Source organism: Solea senegalensis, linkage group LG7 (assembly GCF_019176455.1).
Source record: "Solea senegalensis isolate Sse05_10M linkage group LG7, IFAPA_SoseM_1, whole genome shotgun sequence".
Lineage (NCBI taxonomy): Eukaryota > Metazoa > Chordata > Actinopteri > Pleuronectiformes > Soleidae > Solea > Solea senegalensis.
The window spans coordinates 1,488,122-1,505,121 of NC_058027.1; the positions used below are offsets into that span (position 1 = coordinate 1,488,122).

Sequence of the window (17,000 nt, forward strand, 5' to 3'; positions counted from 1 at the left end):
TTCTGTTTTACATATAAAACATACTTTATTTTCAAATTGTGCCAAATACATAGAACCCACCCCCGCACCTGTATAAAAACAATACAAACCGACGAGACAACTGAAATAAATTCACACATTTGAGTTAATATCTTACTGCTTAGTGGAAAACAAAATATCAGACTATTTACACTTCCCTTAAAAACCGTTCCCTTATAGAAAAGACTGTAGCGCAGCAAAAGGACTGAGGTAGAATAAAGAGATAAAGTCAATTCAAATTGTCATGGAAACCGAGAGTCACATGGTTTAATGTGTCTGGTATAATTAAGGCCTTTAAATTGATAGCATTCATTTCTGTGAGGGATGATGACGATGCTAAAATACAATATAATATATATCATCTAAAATGTGTAACATCTTTATAAAACTGCTGCAGTACCTGATGCTTTTATACACATGTATGTGTGTGTCACGTGTGCTGCTCTGTCCTCTGTCTGACTTTCATGGTCCAAATGTTCACGAGCATGAAAGCAAACATCGTGCAGGTGACAAAGAACTCAAAATATCTGAATTAAATATCATCTCACTCCATCTTAAACTTTACACGACGAGAATCCATTCTTTGCCATTTCATTTGGAACTCCTAAATGAATTGAATGTATTGTTTGTACCCTTGGAAAAGAGATTTAAATCTGAATTTACCTGCTTAAATAAAGGTTAAATAAAGAGCGGGAAGAAAGAGGAAGGCAATAAAATTAAAAATAAATCAGAACTTAGCATTAAAGGGTTAATATATGGTACTCCATTTTTAAAACAAACAAAATATCATATATTCTGTACACGATGATTAAATACAGTGTGATCAGTATACATTCCTGTGTACGAAAACCAACGTATATTTGTAATAAGAATGAATGTAAACATAGTACTTTACTCTACACGTCCAGCACCAGCTGTTCAATCCTAACATATACAATATTCTGTGTTCACAGATTAAGCCTAAGAAATATCCATATCTGTTTGATAACTAAGAGAAAATGTGCTGATTGATGTGTTGGGACATTCTGTTTCCACTGAAGAGCAGACAGAGACGAACAGCCTTCATTTCCAACCTGTGGCCACGCCCTGCTCTCTGTTCCACGGACGCCTCACTCCCTCACCGCGAACACTCGGAAGGAGCCGCCCTCCGTGTTGCTCTTACTGCAAACACATGATAAAGAAAACAATAATCAATAATCACAAGAGACGATGGATTATCTTGACTTTTAATCCACAGTCTGATTCATCCAACGTCACCGGTGGATCAGGAAAGAATTTCTGATCGCGACTGTCCTGAAATTAAAATTATAATTCTAAATATTTTATAATGAAAAATAATGTCAATGTCTTTATAGCCTGAATATGTTGTTGTTATGTTGATGTTGCAGCATCTATTAATATTATTATTATTATTATTATACTACTAAAAAAAGAAAAAGAAGAGATAAAGTCAGTGACTCACTGTGGAAGAATGACCTGATTACTCTGTAATGAGTTCATTCATTCATAGACAGACCTTGAAGCTCTGCCATGATCAATAATGGTGATCAGATCAGATCACAGATAATTGTACGTAAAGCAGAAGCACTGACGGCGTTTCCATCCTCGGGTAACTGGATAGTCTGTGATTACTTGATGCTGGCACTCGGCACTCTGACCTCCTATCCTCGTGCTCCGAGTGGGGCCTTCACTGCTCTGCATTACAAGTCATAGAATCCCACTCGCAGTGTTTTTGTCCACTCAGCACTCTGCACGCTCAGTTGAAATGCCTGCGTTAAGAAAGCACTGATCCCACGTGTGGCCCATCCACACATCAGACCACACCATTACTCTCACAGCCTCACATGACAGCAGCACTCGCCACAGAGACGCGAGAGACGTGGTGTGTGTGTGTGTGTGTGTGCACGGAGGCCCCTGCAGGAATCACCTTTCTCTGCTATTTTCACACGCCTTTTTTAATCTTTAATTGTCAGTATTTAAGAAAGTCCTGATCGTGTGAGTCTCACTCTGGTGTTTGTCTGATAAAATAAACAGAACACACTCTTATCAGAGCATTCAGACTCATATTGTGAGTGGATTCAATCACACAAGCAAAGTCAGAGTTAAGAGTCTGCGTTAGTTCAAAAATGTCCAGATGTTACCGGTGACTTACAGCTGTGGTTTGGCAGTTTAACAGCGACTGAACAAACATTTAGCAGCTGTTTGAAGTCGTCTCTCACACACACACACACACACACACACACACTCTGTGTAAACATGGTTGTTCTCTTTCCTTTGTAAACAAACCGCGTGTGATAAGTAACTGCACCTTTCAGACTGGATGCCATTTTTCAGGACGCCGACGTAGTTCTTTCTCTTGTCCAAAGGCAGGACGTCCACTAAACCACCGTCTGGGCCGATCGCCCCTGCGTGGATGGCTGCTTTACAGATACTGGAGCTCTGTGACACAAGAGAACCAACATTACACATTAGGACTGAACACACACACACACAAGCAGTGAGGAGCTGCCTTTCTCATAATAATATTACTCTGGCATTTGAGTCAGAGTCTGATGGTAAACTCTTATCAACAGTCTGGAGTGAACCGACTCACAAATCTGTTCAATAGCGTGAACGTTCAGCTCAGAGTGTGACATCACATGTGAGTAAACCTGTGAAAGGTCAAGCTTCATGCTGAGGAACAGCCGGGGCAATTCTCCACGAGCGTTCGCTTCTCATCACAGACACACCGAGTGTGAAGAGCTCAATATCAGAAGATCAGCAGCGTGAGGTCACATCCTGTGTGAACTTCATTACTCACATCTGTGTAGATGTTGTTCCCAACGACAGGCGACCAGTAAGACGGCTGAGACTTACAGTTGGTGGGACAGACAATTCTGAGGACGAAATGACAGCGATTAGCGTTCAGTCGTTCATACGTCTTAGTGTGAAACTATGAATGGACTAAAGGACGGATGTCAGACGGCACCTTGGACAGTGTGAGTTGGGCTTTTTGAAGGCGCAGATTTCAGCCACTGTGGTGTAACAGTCAGCCGTCACTTCTGTTCAGAGGAAGAGGAAAGAACATCTGTACGTGATGACGGACGTTCACACAATCACCATCGAGAGAGCACGTCACACACTCACCCTCCACTCTGGTCATCACAAAGGCATTTCCAGGTTTGTATTTACTGTAAAAGACGCGAGAGTAGAACGTGTGAACGTGTGAACGTGTGACATGATGGATCTCATGAAATCACTGCGTACCTGAGCGACTCGACGCCATTCTTTGTGCTTCTGACAAAAAAGGGTAACTTGTCCACTCGTGTGACGTCGACCAGGCCTCCGCTGTTGTCAGTGACTCCTAAATGAATCGCCGCTCGGCAAATACTCGATTGCTGTGAATTGGTGTAAATATTCATTCCGAATTTAAAGAATTTCAAACGTCACATCCTGTTTCCTGTTGTTCGGTGTCAGACTCACCACATCGTAGAAGAGACTTCCCCACACTCTTCCTTTCTTAGTCAGACAGTTGGCTGGACAGTGATACCTGCAGTCGGAGGACACCAGTGAGTGAAAAGCACATTATCATAATCCTGAAGTTCATTGCTATAATCTGACCTGCTGCACGTCGCTCCTCTGCACGTGTCTCGCAGTCTGGTCTCACACTTAATGGTTTGAGCTGCAAGAGAAAGTGAAAATCAGAGATTCACACAAACGAAGCGTGAGGTCGTTCTCAGTCACTCCTGTCGGCACCTAAGTAGTTGTTGCTCGGAGTCTTTGGTGTGGACGGCTTGGACGCTGGTTTCTTTGGAGCCGAGGGTTTGGGTTTAGGAGGCGGTTTAGTGGTGGTGCGGGGCGGGAGTGGAACCTGCGGCTTCTCCACCTCGTTCATGTCCTCGGTCTCTGAGCGCTGAGACTCTGCAGCTGCACACAGATCAGGTTCAGGGTGACAGAGTGTCTCATTTGTACATGTTTGAATAAAGAAAACGCACATTCTCACCTTTGTAACACAGATTATTCCGACATCCTCCTCCGTAGCTGGGAGGGCACTGAGAACAAGGCCGGCCGTGTTGGTACGGGGCCTCTCCGATCCAGTTTCCCCTGCAGAGTAGAGCACAATGAGACACCATCATCGTCATCATCATCATCATCATCATCGTCGTCATCGTCAGGCATCACTGGGCTCATGACCTGGTAATGACTTCAGCACTCTCTGCTCATAGTCACTCTACTCAAGAGTCATTAGGCGAAACATTCCTCGATGTTTTCAGGCCGTTGTTCAGTGTTACAGTGTTACAGTGTTACAGTGTTACAGGGTTACAGGGTTACAGGGTCACAGTGTTACAGTGTTACAGGGTCACAGTGTTCACAGTGTTACAGGGTCACAGTGTTAGTGTTACAGTGGTGTTACAGTGTTACAGGGTCACAGTGTTACAGGGTTAGAGTGTTACAGTGTTACAGGGTCACAGTGTTACAGGGTCACAGTGTTACAGGGTCACAGTGTTACAGTGTTACGGTGTTACAGTGTTAGAGTGTCACAGGGTTACAGTGTTACAGGGTCACAGGGTCACAGTGTTACAGTGTTACAGTGTTACAGGGTCACAGTGTCACAGTGTTACAGTGTCACAGTGATACAGTGTCACAGTGTTACAGAAAACCTGTGTAACAATGGGTGCTTCACACAGTTCACGTGTATACGAGGAGCGTCTGTCTCCAGAGAGCAAACGTGGAACGCGGAGGAAGAGTGATCTTACTTTGGCGAGTAGTTGCACACGAGGTACACGGAGTTCTCCCAGATTTCCCCCCACACGTTCATCCTTGGACACACGTGCACGGCACAGCCCACTCGGTTCGTGGTCGCCCAGACCAGCTGCACATGCAGGAGAAAAGAACGTTAATCAGCTTCAGTCACATACGTCTGTTGTTATGCTCCAGTCACATGCACTTCTTTTGTAAACCCAGTTTGCCCTCTGTGATGCAACCCTGATCATTTCAAACATCCAATAACAAGTGGAAAATCAGCGAAGCCCTTGGTTAAATGGAAAGCTGCGACTGCTGCGGTGTTACAGATGAATGATGAGCCATTAGACGGCAAATACAACACAACATGTTCCATAAATCCTCCTGACTTTCCTCCCAAACTCTCCCTCCTCAGGAATGTCCATCGTTTTCCTGCTGCAGCTTTGGAAGCAGTGAGTCAGCACTTTGACGTTGTGCTGAGTGCTGGTCTCGTGTCAGAGGGAGTGAATGTCACATCACAGATATGATGATGCTCATATCTGGCACTGTCCACTCGCTGCAGAATCCAGGTCAAGCAGGGAGGGGATGTCTGGAAATGACGACCAGACGGCAGAAGGCAGTGGGAGGAGTCAGAGTGTTTCTGTAAACTCAGCGCAGCAGCGACAAAGTAAAGTCTAGAGGAGATTGTTGCCATCTCTCCCACTGAGATATTTGCTTTCGATTGATTTGACTTTTTTCATCTTGTCTTTCTTTTCCATCACTTACACCTAATGTTCTGTTTATCCTCAGGTTTAAATTTGATTACCCACAATGCAACCTGACTACTAAAACCTTCATTGGAAGAGTCTCATCAGTTCCTCATAACCGCTTTCACCTGATCCTGGTTCTGGTCTTACCTGGGTGTAATGTGTGCACATGGGTCCAGAGCAGCGTTCTGGACACCAGGGGTTGCACTCGTGGGGGTAAGGGTAAGTGTAGTCTTTCACCTCGTCATACCAGGCCTGCACGTGATAGGCGGGGGAGCGGTATCTGTGGAGACAGACAGACAGACAGACAGACAGACAGACACTGGGCTCAGTCACACATCAACAATGTTGTTTTAAATGTGCTTTATAAATAAATTGGATCAGAGTCTGAGTCTCACACGCTCCATAACAGAGGGAATCAGATCAGCTTTAACCCAAAAATAAGAATCAAATCAAATCTAAACACAGTCCCACAGCCTCACACATCAGCTGTAGCTTCTACTATAAACATCTCTTTTTATGGTAAAGTGCTGAGTTTGTTGGCACAGGAAGAAAAGAAGGGGATGGAGGGATGGAGAGGACGAGAATTGTGTTTAATACAACATTTTCCTATTTATACCTTTAGTTTCTTTTATCACAACACGTCACAGTTGTTGTAAGACACTGATTAATATATTGATTCACTAATGCTTAACATTAGTTATAATAACCTTTGTAAGGTTATTATAACTAATGCTTAACATTAGTTATAATAACCTTTGTAAGGTTATTATAACTAATGTTTAACATTAGTTATAATAACCTTTGTAAGGTTTGGGCAGCAGAGCTGTCAAATAATGATCAGACAATATGTGAGTTGATGATGAACAGCTGTAAGAATCCTCTCGATTTCATGACAGTCGTTGATGTTCGTTCATGCCAGACATGTTTGTCATTTAGAACTGTATTAATATCAAATAAAGAGGAAGAAAACCAACTAAAGGGACTGTATAATGTAGTATAATATATATATATATATATAATAACAGAGAAATGAGGACGAGCAGCTCCAGCCACAGAAATCATAAACAAATGAAGAGTGACGAGTTCTTTTAAAGGATGCTGTAGTTTCCATGACGCCCTCATTCATTTATTATGGTGGACGTCTTCTTTAGAGTGTGTGTGTGTGTGTGTGTGTGTGTGTGTGTGAGTGCAGCTCACCTGCCCCAGTGAACCCCCAGGTTTTGTCCAATAGACATGAGCAGGTCCTGTGGTCCATGGTCCCACTGACACTGCTCTGCCCAGTGAGTGGCTGAGCGCTCCAGCTCATCATCCCACACCTGCACACATGAAGCACAAAGACAGGAATCACCTGCTGAGTCCACAACAACATCATCTACATCATGTTCTGACCACAACCGGCTCGAGGCCTCGGCCACCTCCTTCCTTCCTCCCTTCCTTCGTTCCCTCCCTCCTTCCTTCCTGCAGTGAGATGAACCTCATGTACGACATTAACCTGAGACAGTGTCACAGCAGTGGAGCAGCTGGCGTTTGGCCTTGATCCACTACAAACCTCAGGTGAATTACCCACATTTCCTGAGTGGGTTTCTTCACAGTGGTGAAGAAGAGGAGACTGGAAAGAGGAGGAGACACGTGACTCCGTCCACGGAGAGGACGCTGTGAATGGACTGTGCACAGCGCGGCCCCTTCAAGCACTTTCCCTCAGTAAATTTCCAGCCTTTTGGTGGTCGCTAAAACATGTGCACACAGACACCACTGTAACCCAAACACACACATGCACGCACGCACACACACACACACACACACACGCTGCCCGCTCAATGGAATTTGAGAGAGTAAATCTGCAGACACTTTCCTCCCGGGCTAGAAGCTGACTTCAGAGACACACTGGTCACCATTGCGTCTCTTTATGGACTTTGAGGTTGTCAGTAACGTTCTGTGTCTCAACAATAATCCCTCTCCATAACTTTCCCTCTCCGGCCTCCTCTGACCCAGGCATCCCTCGCTCTCCTGTCTGTTTGCAGGTAGAACAGACTCAGCATTATTATTACCACAGCACAGCAGACTGGCAGCCGCTCGCCACCATGACTGCATGTTTCCAGCTGAGAGAAAAGGTACTTTTTATTAGAGCAATTCCAATTTTCTAGGAACAATAAAAGCTTAAAAGCTCATTTCCAGCCTCATGTCAGAGCTCAGTGTTGCTGACACGTTCAAACTAAGTTCTTTGGAAGGTAAAGCGAAACAAATGAGGTCAGAAACTAAGAATAACAACAGGTGACTGTCTCACCATGTACTCCATGTTTGAGGCAGTGGGGTAGACGCCCCCTCTCAGCTTGTTGTGCAGCTGCAGGATCTCGTCGCGGTCTGACCAGCGAATGGATCGTCGGGTCCTGTTGCCAGGTGACCTGCTGCTGCTGCTGCTGCTGCTGCTGATGATGCTGCTGCTGCTGCTGCTGTCTGCTTCCTCCTCGTAGCGGCTCAGCAGCTGCCTCAGCTCTTTGGAGTCAGGCAGGAAGAGGGACGTCGAGTCCCTGATGCACAACAGCAAGAGGGAGACGACGTGGAGCCAGGTCATGGCAGTGAGGCTCATTCTGTGTCTGCTGTCTGCTCGGACTGTGGAGTGTGTGTGTGTGTGTGCGTGTGTGTGTGTGTGCGTGTGTGTGTGTGCGTGTGTGTGCGCGTGCTGCTCCTCAAAGCTGGAGACACAACCTGCAGAGAGGAAATATTCAATGAGTCTCTCTCCACAGTGCAGTACAGTAACAGAGTTCACTCACATGTTGAAGACTGAAGAGAGAACTCACACACAACGTTATCAAATGAATACATGAATGAAAACATGCAGGTGTGTGTGTGTGTGTCCCCTCACACACAAAGAGGGGACTCCCCGTTGAACAGGGTACATTTTTCAGGTCCCCACTTTGTCATGCTTTAAATCGACCTAAAATCATGTCTATTATTTAATATTAAGCAAAGGAAGTGTGTGAGTGTTAAAGCCCATGCTCAGCAGCACTCCTGCTGGCTGGAGCAGGGATTTTAACACCTCATTCACACACGTCGTTTCTTAACAGTCCCCTCTTTGCAAGTTCTTCAAAAAAGTGTAAAAAGCACATTTGAAGTAATAATATGGTAAAAAAGACCCTTAAAGAAAATGTTCTATGCTGTTGTTTTTGTTTAAAAATGAGCAGAAACCCAAGTCCCCTGTAAGTGAGTAAAGAATGACAGTCCCCTGTTCGCCTGGTAAACGTGTGTGTGTGTGTGTGTGTGTGTGTGTGGAGGTTTAATGAAAACACTTGGTACTACGCCGTGGTACTAACATTATACTGTGACATCATAATATTATCATCTTTTTTTGTGTGTCATAAAGATGAATTGTGACTCAACGACGTTCAGCTTTCAGGGAAACTTGAATCATCTGTCACTGCCTGACTTACTTTGAACGTGTTGCATCACAATAATGTCAGATATTGTCTGTCTCTTTACTCTCATCTGCTGATTATTTTTGTAACCAAACTGTGGTGCAGTGGGACACCGAGGACACGGAGGACACGGAGGACACAGAACACAACACTGCAGTTCTGACACACTATTCTGTGACTGACCTCCCACTGCACAGAAACATACAGGAGCAAGAACATCAACTGTGATAAAGACAGAGGAGAAGTGTGATCAGAGGAGGAAGAAGAAGAAGAAGAAGAAGAAGAAGAAGAAGAAGAAGAAGAAAACCTAACCAACGGCTGCTTCTGAACCTTGAATCCCTTCACCCCTTTCACTCTGGCTGAGAACACAGCTTGAGGTCTGGCACTGGTTCTGTGTCAACATGCTGATCCAGCTCTGCACTGGCACTGTGAGCCAGCGGGCAGCACATGCACCACACCCTGCTCCTCCTTTTTCACACTCAGCCTCCACCAGCTCCATGTGTCTGGGCCCTTCTCATGCCGCTCATGAATTTTATACCCGAGTGACAGACAGAGTCCACACGAGTCCTCCTCTGCTCTGACCTCCTCTCCACCCCAACATGAGTATATATACATCATCATCATCATCATCATCATCATCATGCTCACATTATTATTAAGTAATAACTCACGATGAATGACAGTGTTTAATAAGTGGCATCAAGTGAAACATCACTGTTGTGTTTAGAGTCTAAAGTAAACTCCTGCTCTGACCCAGAACATAAAACACAAAGGTGTTTGAGTGTAATTGTTGCTCACCTGTCTCGTGTGCTGGTGACGTGTCTTGTTCTTCCTGTGGATCACAGTGGATTATTCCCTAGTGAGAGGACCAGCAGTCTTCTGCCGCTACTGCTGCGTGTTGGCGCTGTTCCTGGAGCGCAGAGGAACTGTGGAGCTCCTGTGCAGCGCACAGTGCCTTATATAGAGAAGGAGACCCCTCACGAGCAGAGGAAAAAGTGACTGTCTCCCTCCTCACTCCCACACGCGCCAGCCTTCCTGAAGAAGGATATGTTCTTGGCAAAGCGCGCGCAGTGCGCGCGGTGTCAGAGGGAAGAGTGCGTAAATCAGCGCGCGTGCACTGCAGCCAGCAACATCAGCATCTGTGAATCACTGCTGGACACGTATTTCCCAGACATGTGTCGTCACACGGTCAGCCACCGTCACACACACACACACACACACACACACTAAATCATTGTAGACCCTAATCTTAACCTCACACAGTTCTAACCTTCATCTTAATCCACACGAGGACCAGGCTTTGGTTTGTAGCAGGAAAAATAAAAGTAAATACAAACACACAAACCTGTGCTCAGCTTTTCTTCTCAGGACTCATTTAAAGTGTTAACCTGAACCTTAACCATAACTAGTTAAAGCCTCTAACTCAGATGTGTTGCTTTGGGTTTATGTCAGAAATGACACAAATGAAACATCAGTGGTTTTGTGGTTTTGCTTTAATTTCTTGATCTTCAGTGTCTGACTGTCTCATGTCCACCTGCATGTGTCTGTCCACTGTGTCTCCATGTCTCAGTTCACATGAGAACACAGGACCAGTAACCGGTGCTCTTTCAGAGTCCGAGTTCATGTGCCAGAGTCCGGTGCCCTGGTTGTGCCGTGACCCACATAGTTCACATTTCATTCAGCTTGATTTCAGATATTTACAAGAGCGTGGTCACTCGGGGAGGAATGCCTCAGACAGACTCTCTTCCCACAAGGACTCTGAGCCAGTTTGTGCCTTGCACTCAGTCAAAATACATGTTTAACAGGAAGTCTGGCCCATCATGCATCTGCATCCCACAGAGATGCTCGCGACAGTGGCTGCGGTCGAGATCTCAACATTTCTGAGACAGAGGAGAAGCTCGGCGTCACTTCAGGACTCTCTCTGAACATCTATGAACCAAACACGCGACAGAGGAATATCAAGAAGTACGAAAAGTGACAGGGAAACACAAATGAGCAGCAGTCACATGAGTGAGCATGTGTCACTGATGTGCACCAGGACACCTGAACCACGTTGTTTCTTTTTAAATGACCCAGAACGGTCCTCAACGTGAATGAGAGGATTTTTCCAATTCCCATTTTTGGTGCCGATTCCATTTGTAATCACGTATCTCAGACGAGGGTTCTCTTCCCTCGCTCGGCTGCACTGACCCACAACTCACGCCAGGCCAAGTGGAAAGTGGAAACTTTGCATTAGCTTCAGCTGAAGACAAGTTTCTGACGTTTAAATAATCTCCAACAGGTGGAACACGAGGTCTCGTAAAGATTTGAGGGGGACCACCGACCACCACACACACACACACAGTGAGGCCTGGTTTATTTAGACAGGGGCTGGTGGAGGTTCCCTGAAGCTCTGGTTGCCATGTTTACTTTCCTTAGAAACTGCCGGTGAATCTGAACACAACACAAACGTGAGACGCTGAGCGGGAAACTCAACGAACACGGCGCTAATTACTGAGACAAACCTCAGGGCGGAGCAGGAAACACAGACGTGATGGAAGGTCACAGGTCAGAGGTCAGCCGAGTGTTAATGACCTGAAACATCATGACCGACAGCAGGTGAGGACGCGTCGTTATTCATGTCGTCCAACGCTACATTTGCTTGTTCATTCTTTGTCACCAAATTCTGTCAACTGTCTGTCAACAAATAATGTAGTTATGTCATAAATAATAACGTCATTTCAGAAGTGTCAGGTGACTCTCACTAACGATGTCTTCTCACTCCTTAAATTAAATCTGATGGTCTGAGCATCAAAGCGTTGCAGTGATAAAATAGTTGATAATAAAGTTTGGACTTTCTTGTAATTCAAAATCACACTGAACATCTTTGACTGTGACGATTACACGTTGTCTCAAGTGTTGAGGATTTATTTCATCGTTTGATATATTTTCACGTTTAAGATAAATACTTTTTAGATTTTGGATCAAGGCAGAGAGAGTTTCCCAGTGTCAGTGTGAGTTCACTCCTCATCTCACAGATTTAAAAACTGATCTGTCTGAAGAAAAATCATGAATCCTGATTCAGATTTACACCAAAATCGATCCATTTCTTCCCACGGCCATTAATTCAAATCCATCTTTTTTGAGTTGTGCTGCTCCCAGACAGAGAGACAGACAGACAGACAGGTTCATGGATGTAATCTGTAAACCAGATAAAATAATCCCATGTTACATTGTTGAATCTTGTAAATTGAAATATGATGATCACGGTTTGAAGGATTTTAAGAACTGAACCTGGCACTGGTTTGATATTGAGTTGTGTCGTTTGTGGTCAGCTCGATGTTCGTCTCGTGCTCTTTAAAACAAAATGACTCTGTGCAGAGGTCAGAGGTCGAGCTGTGTGTGGTGCAGACGCACACATGTGAGAGGACTCTTTGTTTCACTGCAGCAGCAGCAGCAGCATGTGGATCCAATTTGTTGCCCCGAGCAACACTCAAACACAGTTTACAGGTTTAACCCTTTAACGTTAATTAGGTCCTAAATGCTTTGTTTAAATTACAAACTAATCTCAGTGTGAGTGCAGTAGCTGTTATTTCATGCAGCATCAGCGACATCATAATAATACGTCATAAAAAGAGCAGCGTTCATTCTCCAAGTCTCTGAACTCCACCAGGTTTTCCCTCAGGTCTCTGGATTTGTCTGTGGACACAGACCCAGGGTTTATTATGGTCTGTCGACAGCGACGACCAAAAGCACCCGATACACAAACGTAAAACTATTCAGTGACACTCCTCCAATTCATTTGAGTTGTTCTTTAATTCATCATTAGTGTATACATACACCAACCAGCCACGACAGTACAACCAGCTGTGTGTGTTTTAGTGTTTGTGACTGATCAGTGAACACGTGACAGAAATGTCTGAACTATGAAATATGATCCTTCTACAAACCTACAAACACTGATCAGTGACAACATTAAAACAGGTAACTGGTGATAATGCTATAACCGATCAATTTACATCACCAACTAAATGATGGAATAAGACACGAGTGCAGGCAAGTGAGTATAGTTGGTTTGTAAGCGAGTGTTTAAATGTGTTTTTTCTTCTGCTGTAAAAAAAAAACAAACAAAAAAACCTTTGAAACACGACGACAAAGAAAACACCATCATTATAAGTCTGTGAGTGAAGCTGCATTTCAGTGGACGGTGAAAATAAGAAGGAAAACTAAAAGGGCACAAAAACCTTGGCTGGCAGATTTGTCAGCGATGAGTTTCTCATTAAAACAAACAGCCGCCCTCAGACCACAGGAGAGGGAGATGACACACACTACACATCGTATACGTCCACATACACAAACAAGAGAGCAATTAAGAGCGTGTGGTTCACCATCACTCTGCCGATTGTTGCGTTTGGGTTTATTGTTCTGCAGACAGTCGACGGGCGAGAGACACTGCAGATCAGGAGAAAGCCAAGCAGTCTTCTGACTTCATGAGCAAACTGCTTTTTGCACAATCCTTTATTTGAACAATAAACAAAATAGAACGCTGGAAGATTCAAATGAAAAGACAGAGTAGACTGTTTTGAAGGTCAACATCCCAACAGTTCCCAGCAGACAATGACACTGAAGCATTTCACCAGCACATCTCCTGACCAGCCACCACAGAGCCAGATCAAAGTGTCGTCTCCAAATCTCAACCTCCACATTCTTCAGGACACGAGAGAAAAACAAACGCAGCAATGACACAGTTTGTGCAGAGATGACAACAAATGTACGATCACTTTAACGTCTAAGATGAACGGCGCGTGTGAACACAGCATGCCGTGAAGTGAGAGGTGACAGAACATGGAAAAGACAAAATAAAGAGACAGTGAGGTGAAGGGAAGGCAGAAGAGCCTCAAATGTTCTGCTTTGGTTTATCTGGGACAGGGTTCTGACTTTGAAACCACAGGAAATGTCAATTACATCACATACAGGTTATATCACACACAAACAGAATTTAGAAAAAGTAGAGATTGTTGGATGATCAGCGTCTCACCTGCGCATGTTAACAAACAGGTGTGAGTGACCGACCGAGTCTGCGTCGAACCAAATTCACTTTTGGGTCAAAATCCAGAAATACTTTTCAGCTTAGTGTTAACACTGAGGTCGTGGCACTGGTGGTTGTAATGAAATGAGTCTAAAGCAACGACAAACAAAACCAGTGAAAAGAGAAAATGACAAAATGGAAAATATCAAGCAAAGAACTGTATCAATTTTATTCATCGTTGTGCTTTAGCCTGTGTAATTTCTTTTCAAACACCAATTCAAATGCAAGCGTATTCTTCTGAAAGGAGCAAGAGCAAGGAGACATCCAATAAATGATCAATGACAAAAAGAAAAGAGACAACTTTTAGTAACTCAAACAAAACAAAGAAATCATTGTCATCAATGAAAGATCCAAAAATCAATATCTTCAACAAAAGCAAACACCATCTCTTTGAGTGCGCGTGTCCAGGGTTTTTCTGCCGAGCAGAGCAGCACAGGTGTCGTCCCCTCGTTTCCCCTCGACCAGGAAACGCTTTGCAACTAAAGAGTCAAATACGAAGGAAACGCCGTCGGGAACGCTCTCCTCACTCTCCTCACTCTTCACACACACACACACACACCATTAGCTGCTGCTGCTGTCTGATTAGGGTTAGACCGAGTGGGAAAAACACATGCTGAACCTAAGGCCGGCCCTGCTTCCTGCTGAGTCGGAGGTTAGAGGGGTGAAGTGGCTCAGAACTACACGGATAAGCCACCTTTACACAGGTGGAACCTTCAGACGAGAACAAAAACGACAGAAACCACAGAGAAGGAAATGTACAGAGTAAACGAGGGCAGGTTTTGCAGTGGAATCTGATTGGTTGCCATCTCTCCAGTGCAGGAACTGAGTCTAAAAACTAGTGCAGTCTTTCAGGATCCAAACAACTTCTCAGTCAGCTAGATTTTAGATTTTTAGTTTTTGTTTTTTTTTGTGTTTTTTTTCCAACATTTTAATCTAAATATTTGCAAAGTATGCATTTGCCTGTCATTTCATCATCAATCAGTTTAAACGTTGTGCACAGAAGCTTATTCATTAAACCCTAAAGCGCAGTAATATATATATTTTTTGTAAGTCTTTCTAAACCTAAACCCAGATAACCATAACAAGGAACTCTCGGAGGAAGCTTTTCATTTGCCATCGTGTGAACCACCTTCCTTTTCCCCGTGTTTATGATGGCTCAAGTACCTAGATTTAAAAGCGTCGTAAAAGTGAGGAAATGGAGGAGGAGGAGGAGGAGGAGGACTTGTTGGTGTTGGTGGCAGCGAAGAAGACAATCTGGCCTTGGAGAGAGAGGCTCATGATAATGCTGGTGCCGGAGCCTTTTTCAATGCACTCGGGCAAATTAAAATAGGCTTTTAAACTGCGGCAAATTCTTCAGGCCAACAGTTCTCCTTTATTTAAAGGCAAACACTGATTTTTCTAGGTCATTTCCTTAAAAAAGGTAATTCAAACAAGAAGAATTACCCAGCAGTCCACTTGCAGCCTCGAGTGAGTCCACTGTTTGCTATCTGAGCCAAGTTTCTGGGCCCAGTCAGGCGAGTCTCAGGTCCTAACGTGTAACTGAAGCTCAAGTTCAGTCTTTTCATCAGTCCTCCCTTTGCTGCTTTAGAAGAAAAACAAAAACGGAAAAGGAACAAAAACCAAACAGCAGTGGTGCACGGAGAAGAGCGCAGTCACAGGGAAATCTTTGTGAACGCAGCTCGTTTCTCTTCCTCCAAAAAGAAAAAGAAGGCGAGGAAAGGGGGAGCTGGAAAAGCTGGTTCTCAGGAAAGCAGGGACAGAAGGAAGAAGAGGAAAATCTTGCATGAGGACAAGTTGGGCAGTGTTCCTGTTCGTTAGTTTGGTGTAAATGTACTGTCATCTGGAGCTTGTATGCCGTGTGTGTGTGTGTGTGTGTGTGTGTGTTTGTTTGTCAATATACTGGGGTACTGCGGTGTGTGTGCGTGCGTGTCTACAGCAGGTCGATGCGGCGGTAGTACAGCAGGTAGGCAGTGCGTTCTGCAGTCTGCTTCACCACCTGGTACTGGTTGATGACCTTGACCGTCTGGTCGTCAATGCGCAGCCAGCCGTTCAGACCAATATGGAAGACATCCGTGGTGTAATGACCGCCTGTCGCACTGTTTCCATGGTGATAGACAACTAGGTGAATTGAGAGACGGGGGAAAAAAAAACGGACATTAGAGAACTGTGGAATATTTGACTGTTTTTCAATTATTACTCATTCATTACTTCAAAGTTGGAAAACTAGGACTGATGAGTTTCATCCGCAACTAAAACACTCAAGTACAAGTTCAACTTAATCCAACAATCATGTTGTCTCTGAAGCATTGTGCAGACATTTAAACACACCTGCAAAGAGCCTGTAAGTTCTTTGGCCTTTCAAAACTTTGCTCCGCACTCCAGAGGACAAGAGATCTGAAAGGAAAAATCCCAAATTATAATTGAACACAGAAATATGTTGTAACATGTTTTTGCTGCTGAGACGATGTTGTGTCTGTTATGAGTTCTGCAGAGTATTCAGTTTCAACAATAGAGCAGACGAGAATTTACAAAAATAAAGAGACATTTGACGACGACCTGCAGATGCAACGCACCAAATGTTATTTGTGTTTCAGAAAGTCATTTAAAACTTCATATAAACACCATAAGCATATGGAAAACACTAGAACTATCACTGTAACATTGTAATCTTTACTCTTCACAGACTGGAATTCTTCCATTGATGTCCACGTGACATGATACATTGATAATGATAATGTAACCTCAGTAATTCAGTGTGTAAAATGCTGACTACCATGATCTCCACAGGACTGTGGAGATCATGGACCTTCTGCAGGTACGAGACACACTAACAGCTTCCTACGTCCAGACTGATGGATTTACTCATCTGCAGCTTGACTCTGAGACTCTGATCATGCATGTTTAATAATGTCGTCTCTTATCAAAGCTGGGGTCCATGTGACTGTACGACAACCTTGTGCACATGTGTTAAGTGAATAGTTCTGTCACAATAAAGACAGTTTCAATGTAAATGCATGATTTACACACAGA

General features: G+C 44.2%; 3 protein-coding genes across 9 annotated transcripts in view; all 3 read right to left on the reverse strand.

The window, feature by feature from the left end:
* On the reverse strand, window positions 1-9,751 carry crispld2 (cysteine-rich secretory protein LCCL domain containing 2). The gene is made up of 15 exons (XM_044029792.1): window positions 9,701-9,751; window positions 7,774-8,195; window positions 6,687-6,805; window positions 5,637-5,769; window positions 4,755-4,870; window positions 4,001-4,101; window positions 3,754-3,924; window positions 3,619-3,679; window positions 3,481-3,547; window positions 3,265-3,395; window positions 3,145-3,188; window positions 2,987-3,059; window positions 2,819-2,894; window positions 2,327-2,457; window positions 1-1,179 (listed from the first exon to the last, which is right to left on the reverse strand). Exons 2-15 carry the CDS (start codon window positions 8,074-8,076, stop codon window positions 1,128-1,130), a joined length of 1,578 nt encoding a protein of 525 aa, XP_043885727.1. The 5' UTR covers window positions 8,077-8,195; window positions 9,701-9,751; the 3' UTR covers window positions 1-1,127.
* Window positions 1-17,000, reverse strand: part of swap70a (switching B cell complex subunit SWAP70a) — a 924,354-nt gene that overhangs the window by 151,425 nt on the left and 755,929 nt on the right. The gene's annotated exons all lie outside the window — the stretch shown is intronic.
* The window catches only part of usp10 (ubiquitin specific peptidase 10), a 23,669-nt gene continuing 14,806 nt past the window's right edge, over window positions 8,138-17,000 (reverse strand). For 6 of the 7 annotated variants that reach the window (XM_044029763.1, XM_044029762.1, XM_044029760.1 and 3 more), the window contains 3 exons: window positions 16,299-16,364; window positions 15,892-16,088; window positions 15,826-15,845 (listed from right to left, as the gene is read on the reverse strand). In XM_044029763.1, coding sequence (XP_043885698.1) covers window positions 15,901-16,088; window positions 16,299-16,364 — 254 coding nt within the window. In that variant the 3' untranslated portion in view covers window positions 15,826-15,845; window positions 15,892-15,900. Of the gene's footprint in view, window positions 8,154-15,825; window positions 15,846-15,883; window positions 16,089-16,298; window positions 16,365-17,000 lie in introns of those variants that run through there. The other variant, XM_044029758.1, reaches the window with a different exon arrangement.

What these genes read in the sequence shown, in the direction of transcription:
- crispld2 (XM_044029792.1), bottom strand. Translation starts at nt 8,076, where the DNA reads ATGAGCCTCACTGCCATGACCTGGCTCCACGTCGTCTCCCTCTTGCTG. An exon ending in GAAGTCTCTTCTACGATGTG is followed by an intron (nt 3,396 to 3,480) that starts GTGAGTCTGACA and finishes ACCAATTCACAG; the next exon opens with CAATCGAGTATTTGCCGAGC. An exon ending in AATGGCGTCGAGTCGCTCAG is followed by an intron (nt 3,189 to 3,264) that starts GTACGCAGTGAT and finishes CGTCTTTTACAG; the next exon opens with TAAATACAAACCTGGAAATG.